This window comes from Dryobates pubescens, chromosome 4 (assembly GCF_014839835.1).
Source record: "Dryobates pubescens isolate bDryPub1 chromosome 4, bDryPub1.pri, whole genome shotgun sequence".
Taxonomy (NCBI): domain Eukaryota; kingdom Metazoa; phylum Chordata; class Aves; order Piciformes; family Picidae; genus Dryobates; species Dryobates pubescens.
Genome location: NC_071615.1, coordinates 10,134,971 through 10,146,209, shown reverse-complemented (window position 1 = coordinate 10,146,209; position 11,239 = coordinate 10,134,971). Strand labels below are relative to the sequence as shown.

Here is an 11,239-nt window from a genome sequence, read left to right as displayed (position 1 = left end):
GCCGAGGGCACGTGACGAGGGAAGCTGCGCAGGCGCACACGCTCGCTCTCCCGAGCCAAGCCTTGAGCAGCGCAACGCGGAGCAGCCACCGCGGAGCGGCCACCGCGGCTAATCAATGGGATTTTTAATTAACGAGGCGTGCTTGGGCACAAAGGACTCGGGAAACAGGACGCTGGTTGATCACTCACCTCCGCCCCAGTTTCCCCTAATCCTACACTGCAAGGGGCACTGGGACAACTGGTGAAACTGCTAGGGCACCACCCTGGTAATCACTTGGGTTTGGGTTTTTTTAAGGATTTTACCTTGTTGAAGCTGTACAAAGTGATGGAGGAAGGGAGAGGACAGTAAGAAGAATAAGGAAGAAGAGAAGGAAGATGATGAAAACAGAAGATGACCACAAAAGAGGAGAAAATTTCATCTGGAAAGGACCTACAGCAATCATCAATCTACCTGCCTGCCTGCTTCAGGGATGACTAAAAGTTAATAATGATATTGTAATAATATGCTTTATTTACCTTCCTTTTCCAGAGAAGGAAAAGCAGTTTCCTTCTTAGCTGTTTCATTCAAATCAGACTTTCCCAGCTTCCACTTAATCTGCCCTGTGTTTTGGTGGCCAGCTAACCACAGTCACCACATCTCTTCTGATGAGGACAGCAGTGGAAGTCTTTAGTGAAGTCACTAATGTATAGAAATAACCTTTTTGTTGTTTTCACCCAGCAGCAGGGGCTCAGAGCATCACTGCATAATGACAGAGAAGAGCTCAGTTGAAGGAAGCAGAAGGCATGCTTTGCTGTAGTGCCAACAGCACCAAGTTCTGCCACCCTTCCCGGGATGCTCCTGCCTGGCCTGCACACCACAGCTAGCCTCTGGCCAGGTTTCCACTGAGCATTAAACAAACACACCAGATATTTCAAAAATGACTGAGGCACATAAAAAAGGCATTTCCCCAGCCTGGAAGATGGTTCCCTCCCTGGCACAGGCTTAACAAGCTGGACTTTCTGCAAGACAAAATGGCAGGATTATTTTATGCTTCTTAAATTGTCTCCTTTAATAGGAAGTGCTGCTTTACTCTACCTTGTGCTTCTGAAACAAACATTTGTGTTCCAAAAATATACAGTGTACACCATACTCTGTAGCCATAGATACAAACATTTACAAAGTAATGAGCAGGCTGGAGTGGAGCAGCTTGAGAAATCTCACACCTTTCCTCCTGGCCCTCCTGGAGCAAGAGCTGCTGGGTTCCCTGTGCTGTAATCGGATCAGGGCTGCTGAAAAAACACCACTAAGGAAGAGCACATCCTTGGTGATGATATGAAACAATGTGGGTCCAAAAAAATTCCACATGCTGCAGAGGGTTCAGGTTTCTGTTGCCTCTTCCCAGCCCCTCCTTTAGTCCCTGTGATCTGCCTTAGGATCTGCATCCCACATCCAAGCTGACTGCAGCCTGCTCATCCTCACCCACGTCCTCACCGCTGCTGAAGGGCTGATCCCTCGGGCAAGCACTGCTCAGCTCTACACCAAAGAGGAAAATGTGCTTCCCAAGGCATTTGGTTTCATCTGCAAGGCTCCCTTGAGCTAAGGGGGAGCAGGAGCCACTCTGCAGTCCTAGCACTCTAGCGGATGGGGCGGTACGGGAACGTCATTCCTGGTATGAACGTTTGCACGGGATGGGCCGGGAGCGCCGGGTGAGCTGCGTGAGCAGGGTAACCCAGAGGAGGGGTATGGATGTGAGGGTAAAATCCTGGTGGCAGAGCCCCATGGGTTGGTTGCTGTACTGGACCTGAAATCACCAGCTGGAGCAGGCTGTGGAGAGAAAAATCAGAGAGGGGTGCGGATTAGAGAAGGCTTTCGCCGTGGCTCTCGCTCAAGGGCTTGGCTTTAAGAACAGTTCATAACCAACTCATGGCACTGCTGAGAGGCAAGAGGGCAGGGATTTAATTATCACAGAATGGCTTAGGTCAGAAGGGACCTTAGAGATCATCTACTCTGACTTCCTTGCCATGGGCACGGATAGCTGTGATCTAGACTCAGCTGGTCAAGACTTCATCCAGCCTGGGCTTATGGAACACTTTCACCCCCCCTGCTCTTTCTCTTTAAAAAAACAAATCTTGGTTTCTCTTTGCAAAGAGGAAAGAAGCAAAATGCTGTTCATCTTAGGGTGAGGTATAACAAGCAGGGCTTTGGGGCTAGCACAGCTCTGGGGCAGGTTCCACACTGTCCTTTTGTTTTCCCTTTCTGTACATTTGCTCTAACACAGGCTGGGCAAAACCGCCTGCAAGGTGGGAGTCACTGAAGTCTCCTTTAGGCAGAAGTTCAGCTTGCAAGAGAAGCAGCAGCCAGCACTGTCACCTTTACCCTTGTGCTAAACTATGGGAATGAGTAAAGGCCAACTTCCAGAAAGTAAACACAAAGTGTTAGAGATTTTTGTCTCAGCAGCCCTCAGGTGTGTCTCTCACAACATGCATCAAAACCCACACAGCAGCAGAAAGGTCTCTTACTTGTTATGTGGTAGTCTGGAGCAGACAGTTCTCAGGTCATCTGAAAGAGGGCAGAAAACATAGCAATAAGGGTAAAGCCACAATTAGAGCAATTTTCCTCTCTGCTCTCCTTAGAATCATAGAATGCATTGGGTTGGAAGGGACCCTCAAAGGTCATCTTGTACAACATGCCCTGCAGTCAGTAGGGACACCTCCAACTAGATCAGGTTGCTCAGGGCCCCATCAAGTTTGGCCTTTATGGTCAAGGATGGGGCCTCCATCACGTATCTGGGCAACCTGTTCCAGTGTTTCAGTATATCCTCATTCTGAAGTGCTTCCTAATCATGTCCAACCTAAACTTGCCCTGTTCCAGAGTCAAACCACTGCCTCTTGTCCTGCTGCCACATGCTCTTGGAAACAGTCCCTCCCCAGCCTTTCTGTAGGTGCCCTTTAGATAACAAAATGCAGCTACAAGGTCTCCCCAGAACCTTCTCTTCTCCTTAGGAAGATGAGATTACTGAAAAAGCTCCAATCATCAACAGATCCAAAAATCTCATTCTGGGGCCAAAAACTTCCATAGGAGAGAAAAATGTTTCTCCACCTTACCAGTCACCACCTAGGCTTTCCACACCAAGCATATTATTGCTCCCCATTGAACCTGTGCTGCTGGCTGGGAAAAATGCAGCTTCATTTCAAGGCAGACCAAGCCTCAGTGTAGAATTTGCAAGACCAAATCTACTGTGAAGAAGTAATTAAGACAAAGGAAATACAAGGTATGACTCTGCTCACTGTGAATATGGCATTCAGGATAAGAAAGGCCAAAGCTTAGCCAACACCTGTTTTGTACCAGTTTGGGTTTTAGTGTAAAGAAAGAGGTCTTTTTGGCTGGTTGTTTTTAAGCCCTGAGGTCTATCAAGTAGAAATTGCACCTTTCTTTTGCTACCTTCAAACTTCTGCTAAAGCAGAACAGCTAGAACCAAGGTATTTAACAACATACCTAGAGTCCTTTTGGGAAGAGCTTGAGAATACTTTCCTGCCTTGAGGACAAATGCATTCCCCAAACACTGAAATAACTTATTCCAGCAGCAGCTTGCACTGAGTTACTCCCACCTCTACAGGATGAGCTAGTGTTCAAAAAGTATCAGGTCAAAGGATAAAAAAAACACACCACCAAACCAACAAAACCCAAACCACACAGCTGAAACCAGCCAGCAGCTCAAGAAACTCCACTTTCCTGCCTGATCTTATTACAGCCAGAGCTACTTTATGATTAAGATTAGAAAGAACACCACTGAGATTTGACCAGCAGCACTAGTTTAACCAGGGCAAAAGCCTCAGGTGCCTGTTTGGGCAGAGGCCACTCTGCAGCCACTCTCTTGGCTGTTGGAAAGCTTTAAGCCTTCTGGTTGCCTAAAAATTGCCTGTTTTCAAGGAAAAAAGTCTGGCTGGCTGGCTGCCCCTGTGCTGATGAGGCACTTTGCTTTTTCATCTCTGCAGTTCTCTTATAAAGAACTGGTTTTGGAGACAGGAAAGACAGACAAAAGCCATGTTAGCCAGCTTCTTTACTGAGTATAACTGAAACTGCACACACTGTAATGAGGTCTCATTACAGCAGAGCTGAAGGCCCAGAAGTTCCAGATGAAGAGTTTTTGTTTGCTTTTCAAATTGCTTGTCTAGCACACCCGCCCCGTGGGTTTGTCTGCTTCATGGATGCTCCTCCAGCAGGCAGACTCAGAGAAACACAACTGAACAAGGAGTTTTCAATAGCTACAAGCAGTTCTGAGGGGGTCACATTTGTCTTCATGGCAGATAACCAGCTAGAAGCCCCTTGTTATATATAAAACGTATCTGTGGTATAGCTGCAGGATCAGATCTTCAGCTCTGCACCAGTGATCTCTCCTTTCTTACTTCCTGAACTATTTCCTGCACTATCACTTCCTAAGAGCAGCAAACTACCACTTCTGCTGTCAGCACATTGATCTTTTGCTCTCCCCACCTCAAAACTCCCTCCCACAACAGCCACACGCTGGAGGAAACGAACTACACCAAGGACTCTGCCAGCTCTGTAGACAACTTACCTCTGGTGCACAAGAGTGCTCCTGATGCCATGGCCACCTGCAAAGCCTGAGCCAGTCTGTCTAGAGCCAGTTCAATCTCTTTGGATGCATTAAGAGGGTTGAGTTCATCAGACAGTCTGTTAATTTCCTCAACAAGTGGAACCACGTGGTCAAAGGGTATCAACCCCAGGCGCCCATAAAGGTTCTTCTCCGTTAAATGCCCCTGAAGCATCATGAGAACCTGCAGGACACTTAGATGCAGTTTGGAATACAGCTGGTGGCAATCTCTGTCTTCTCCTGCAGTTGAGTCCTTGGCAGTTTTGCTGGGGGGATGTCCATTTGAGAGAGAGGCTTTCTTCTTCCTTTTGTAAGCCAAGGGAGCCTTCACACACCAACGGATCAGTCCAGTCAGGGGGGTGAGCTCCAGAAAGCCTATGGGCAGGTTGGTTGCGATGGGAGTGTTGAGGAAGGTGATGAGGATCAAGCGAGGATCTTCAAAGATCCAGGAAACAATCAGCTCCAGCAGATCCGAAGGAGGGATGAGGTCATCTGAAGACAGGAAAGTTAGTGCTGGGGATGCTGAGCGTTGCACTGAAGCACAGGATTAATTAATTGATCTGTCACACACACCCTTCCTGCACTGTCACAGTTTCAGACCCTCCCTGACTCTCCTGGTTTGGACAGAACACCAAAGCAAATGCTCCTTTGTCCCAGGGAAGACACAACCACGTTCCTCTCAACTTCAGGCAGTGTGGCCAGCAGGAGCAGGGAGGTCATTCTGCCCCTGCACTCAGCACTGGTGAGGCCACACCTTGAGTCCTGTGTCCAGTTCTGGGCTCCTCAGTTTAGGAAAGATGTTGACTCGCTGGAACATGTCCAGAGAAGGGCAACAAAGCTGGGGAGGGGTTTGGATCACAGCCCTGTGAGGAGAGGCTGAGGGAGCCTGGAGAGGAGGAGGCTCAGAGGAGACCTTATTGCTGTCTACAACTACCTGAAGGGAGGTTTTAGCCAGGTGGGGGTTGGTCTCTTCTGGCCAGCACCAGAACAAGAGGACACAGTCTCAAGCTGCACCAGAGGAGGTTTAGGCTGGATGTTAGGAAGAAGTTCTTCTCAGAAAGAGATTGGCCATTGGAATGTGCTGCCCAGGGAGGTGTTGGAGTCACCATCACTGGAGGTGTTTAGGAAGAGACTGGCTGAGGCACTTGGTGCCATGGTTTAGTTGATTATATAGTGTTGGATGATAGGTTGGATTCAATCTCAAAGATCTTTTCCAACCTGGTTAATTCTATTCTAGTATTCTATTCCATTCTATCATTCCTTCCCAGGGGACGCCCTCTGTGGAGGACACTGCTTTGTGCCAGGCATTACCAGCCTGCTCCACCACCAAAGATTCAGCCACTGAGTGGTTATTTTTCTTCTCTTTATAGTGTCAGATGAAGCAACAGCCACACCCCCGAGCTGCTTCTGGCCATAATTACAGGGCAAGAAGCATCTCGAGGTTTTCAGCAGCCAACCTGCTTGCAACAGTTAATTTTGTGTTGCGTTATACTGTTCTTACTTGGAAAGACAGGGCTTGGAAACACTTACCTGAAGAGAGGTCATAGAGAGCTGTGACAGATGTAATGAACTGGCAGCAGAAGCGAGGACTGGCACTGAATATCTGCTTCAGAGTCTGGATGGAGCCTGGCACCAAGTTGCAGTAGTCATCCACCAAGGCTTGGGCCAGCCTCACGCAGTACACGGCAGGGGTTCGCTGCAGAGGTGCACACAGGGAGATGTGGATTAAGCTCAGCCACAGACAACTGTAGAGAGCAGACTTTGAAGTCTGCCTGCCCATATTACCCACCCACCCACTTTGCTGTCTCAAGGTCTTCCCAAATTACCATGTGTGTTTTCTCTCTATCAAAGATCCACTCAGGCAGAAATAAAACTCCCGTTTCACACTATGAAATGTTGCTATCTTGTGTTTACAGCATCTGTACTCATCAGTATTTTCACTTAGATGGAGGTTTTTCTTTTTACTATTTCAGCAACACAGTTTAGTAGTTCAACTAGTTCAGTACCAGGACAACCAGTTCAGTAACTTCTCAGCTCTGCTTGACATCTTTAATGTGAAAAAACCCCCCATCTGTGCAATCCTCATGACACTTAAGAGCTGTGATCTGAAAAAAGTAATGCATCTTCTCCTGCTATCCAGGTCACATCCCTTCCTCCTCCACTAAGGCTCACCAGGTGAGAAAAGAGGGAACCCACAAAACCAGTACTGGTCTGCCTTCTTCCACTCTTCTCTCCCAGCAGAGTGTTTCAGGTATTGCCTTTCTGTAAAGCAGGTGACTTCTGCACAGCCCACAAGGCAGCAGGACAAAGATGTACTTCCCAAGTAGAGAATCTCAAAGGCAGAGGAGGAGGTAAAGGAGATCCTTGAAATACTGCATCCACAGATACGAAGGCCAGACACAGGTATTTTGTGTCCCTGCCTCAGGAGAGAGATTGGTCTCTTCTGCCATGCCCAAGCTTACACACAAGGCATAATTTATTTCCCAAACTCCAAAGTCAGCTTCTTGGGGTAACATGACAGTGAACTGCCCTGGTTTTGTTTCCTAGGTTTGTCACCCACCCCCCCAGACAAACTTTCAGAGTGTTGGGGTCAGGTGCAAAGACATTAAAAAAGAAAGATCAAAAAAAATCCCAAACTTTCTTCTGCCAGTGCAGCACATAAATGGACTGGCAAAAGCTATCCCTTGTGCTGGAGCAAAGGAAAAGACCTGAGGCCAGAACTGAGGTGAACTTAGCTGCAGCAGCTAAGTGTTATATCAGCTAAACCAGCCTGGGAGGAGCACCTGGCTGCACCCAGCTGTCACCAAGCAATAGGTGACACTATGCCCCAGCTCACCCATCATGGCACCTTCCCCTGCTCCTTCCCTGCCTGAACAGAAGCTGTACCTGCAGCCAGAAGGCAGCACACTCCAGAACAGGAACCCTGCATGTAGCCACTGCCATGGAAACCAGCTTTCCCAACAAAGCCATCCTGCTGTCATCTGCTTTGTTTCCTTGAGGGCTGAAGAGAGACGAGAAAATGATCTGCCGGACTGAATCCTTTGTCTGCTCTTGGAAATAATTGCACATGATCTCAAGGAGCTGAAGTTCCTGAAGTGAATTCAGTCTCTGAAAGAGAACAAAAGCATAGCTGCAAAATACAGTGGGGGCTTTTGAAGAACCAAGAGCTGCTTTACTGAAAAACAGGCACAGGAAAGGCTGAGACTTTCCCCTCAGGTGTTAGAAACTTGGTCTTTGTGCACAGCACACATATTCAAGCTTCCTAAACCACCTAAAAGCTCTAAGTTGTATTTGAATACCTGGATACCCAACATGGGTGCTTGTTGTACCTGGGAGTGCTGCCCATGAACTCAGAAATGAAACTGACATCAATACTGGGATGAAAAACATTTCCTCCATTACCTAGAAAGGTTGGACCAGATATCCTTGATGTCCCTTCCAACCTGGCATTATATGAGTCAAGTAACGGGCCCAGTCACAGTACTGTGAGGCTAGTGGCAGTCCACAGGAGCTTTAGTAACCACCACAACTTCCTGGGGCCCTGTCTGGTCTTCCAGAATTCTGACCAGTCCACCAGGATCCTGCCAGCCAGTCTTCTCGCCAAAAAAAACATCAGTAACCAGCACCCCAGGCACCTCATCTTGTCCTCTCAGAGCCTCGGTCTCCAGCAGCAGCTTCCCGAGGGACCTCATCCAGCCCCTTCTGAGGGACTCAGTCTTCAACAGCAGCCCACATCCCAAGGGCCCTGTTCCGTTCTCCCAAGCACTCAGCCTCCAACAGCGGCCCACCCAGGGATCCTGTCTTGAGCTCTAGGGGCCTCAGCCTTCACAGCCACTCCCTGGGGCTACGCCCGGCCTTCCAACGCCCTATGTAGCTGGCCTTACGTCTCCAGCCTTCTGGGCCTGCCCTGCTTTCCCCGGGCCTGGACCTCCACCAGCCCCGGCGGGGACTGTCCGGCCTCTCGGGGCCCCACTAGGCCTCATCCCTCGAACTTCCCGGCCCTCGGGGCCCACCTTGGGCGGAGCGCCACGGTCTTTGGGGACCTGGAAGAGGAACTCCTCCAGCAGCTCGGAGGGGCCCTTGTCGACGAGGGGCAGCGGGGCGTTCTGCAGCTGGCTGCTGAAGTAGATGTCCAGGTGGTAGAGCACCTCCTTGGCGGCGCTCAGCGCGTCCCGCCGCAGCAGCGAGTGCCGGATATCGCTCATGGCTCCGAACCCCACCGAGAACAGACCCCTCTGTTCCCCTCTCTCCGCCGGCCCAGCCCGGCCTGGCCCCGCTCGGCGCGGCGCGGCCTCCCCCAGCAGCGGAGGCACAGAGAGGACTGGCGCTACGGCGGCCCCACAAGGACAAAAAGCGTCCACTCGCGCCGTTGCTGGCTGCGCCCCCTGGCGGACATCCCGCGGCGGACGGGGAGCAGTGCGATGTCGCGGAGCTGGCGGTTGAGCCGTGAAGGGTCTTAGCATGGGATGAGGCCTGAGGGGTCTTGTCCCTGGGGAAGCCAGTCTGGGGGTTGACCTAGGGAGCCTTGGCCTGGCTCTTGGGCTGACCCTTACGGTCAGAGGGTGATCCTGGTGCTTGTGTGTGGCTTGACCTGCATGGGGAGCCTGGCCTGGGGAAGAAGGCTGCCCCTTAACGGAGCCTTAGTTCAGTGCGCCTAATCCAGGGTCTGGCCTGGAGAGCCTCGGCCCTTTTATAGGGGCAGGGTCTGGGCCTGGCCCTCATGCTGCTGTGGAGAGTGTGGTACAGACCCTGGCCATGCTCTAGGGGGCGCTTGGCCCCGGGGCGGGGGCTGGCAGGGCCTCCCCCAGCACAGCCCCTAAGGAGCACCTGACACTGCAGGGACCTGGCGTGGCACTCCTGGGAAACGTGGCAAGCTGCCTCTGGAGGCCAAGAGAGAACCAGAACATCAGCCAAGACCACAGGGCAGAGCTGGGGGAAGCATGTGGGGTGTGGGGTCACCACACCTCAGCACCACACAGCACCCCTGGGAATGTGTTCTGCTCCAGGTGACCTCCTGAGGAGGATCTGGGGATGGGCAGCATGGCAGGGACTCATCAGTTTTTGGAACTCCTGGCTTGGTTCCATACCCAAAGACCAGGTTTGGCTGCAGCGGCACGGACGGTCTGTGCTCAGCCCCCAGCACTGGGCATCCACCAGGGCCAGCTTGTTGGAATTGCAAGGTGCTGGATGGGAACTGTTGGTGAAATAAAGACTTTTTAAGAGAAATTGTAGCTGGTGATGAGTGAGAGCTGCCCACCCCTGGGCTGGATAGCTGCTGTTCCCCACGCATGGTCTCTGGGGTTCCCTGCACCTCACAGATCTCTCTCGGCATTTGCATTAATTCAGGCACCCTCTGGGTCTTACCCGTGGCAGGAGGTGTTGGCACTGGCTGAAAGGGTTGCTTCTTGCGCCCAGCAGACCTTCATTTCCGTGAAAAATGCCATATGGAGCCTGCGGCCTCACAGGCTGCCTGGCTGCGCAAGCGCTTGGCAAGGTGAGCGTGTCCCTCCCCATAAATGCAGGTGCACGTCCCTCTCCTTCCAGAGACCTTGGGCAACACAAAGGTACGTCCCTCTCCCCTCTCCTCCTGCACCTCAGCAGCTCTCCTCTCTGATGTCACCTTCTGCAGCTGGGCTTAGTTTTGCCATTATGCTGGGCCTGGGCACAGCTCAGAGCATCACCCAGGATGTATGGGATGTAGGAGCCTCTAGGCTGCTGTGCTCCCGGGAGCGGGGAGGATCTGTGGGGCTTTGGGCAATTTTTGGCGTGACCAAATCATCACATTACCAAATTGCCACATCACCAGCTGGAGGGACAGCAGGGCTCTGGGTGGTAGCATTTGCAGCAGAAAAAGCAAGCCTGGGGGGCAGCAGGTCCTTCCTCCAGCCAGGCTTCAGGTGTGCCAAAAGCTGGGTGTCTGCTTCCAGTGGTGCAGAGTGCTCAGAGCAGTTGAGCTTGGGCACGGCTCAGTTCCCATCAGCTGGTGAAATATTACCCCGGGGGAGTCGAGTGCCACGGGAAATGCTTCCCAAATGCCTTTCCCCCTGGTGGAAGCTGTTGTGCTGCCTCGGTCGGGAGCTCTGGGAGACTCCAGCTGGGGTGAGAATGGGGCAGGGGCAGCGCTGGGGGGGTGAATAGGTGGGCAGGATGCCATAGGTGAGGATGCTGCGGGCAGGGAAGGAGGTAGGGAGAGGTGTCGGGGGGGGGTCTATCCTTTGTTCCAGCACAGCTGCTGGAGGGACTTTCGTGTCTCTGACACACCCAGGGAGGCATGGGAGAGGCACACTGCTAGCTCTTGCCTCGGAGCCAGGAGAGGTGTCTTGGCTGAACATGGTGAAGGAGGAAGCAGCTGCTCTGTGTCACCCTGACACGGTGTTCCCTTCTTTGCCAGCAAATTACCTGCCCCAGCCTCATGGGCAGTCTGGCCTTCCTCCAGGAGGGACAGGCATGATAAGGCCCTGTGTCAGCAGGAGCTGGATGGCTGGATGGGAGAGCACCATCCCTGGGCCCTGGTGGTTCACTGCAAAATGCACACCTCCAGTGAACCCAGCACAGCCAGTGGGAATACACTGGTCACCCTTGTCCTCTGTACTGAATTCCACCCCCAGCCAGGGGTGCTGATACCATCCCTGCTCCTCTGTGTGCAGG

At 51.7% G+C, this 11,239-nt stretch overlaps 1 protein-coding gene across 1 annotated transcript; it reads right to left on the bottom strand.

Annotated features, from left to right (window-relative positions):
• Positions 1-945: 945 nt before the first annotated feature.
• INTS15 (integrator complex subunit 15) lies at positions 946-8,912 on the bottom strand. Its single transcript, XM_009900557.2, has 6 exons — positions 8,605-8,912; positions 7,478-7,699; positions 6,122-6,287; positions 4,556-5,083; positions 2,499-2,538; positions 946-1,803 (listed from the first exon to the last, which is right to left on the bottom strand). The coding sequence occupies exons 1-6, from the start codon at positions 8,794-8,796 to the stop codon at positions 1,614-1,616; spliced, it is 1,338 nt and encodes a 445-aa protein (XP_009898859.2). The 5' UTR covers positions 8,797-8,912; the 3' UTR covers positions 946-1,613.
• Between the last annotated feature and the right edge of the window lie 2,327 nt (positions 8,913-11,239).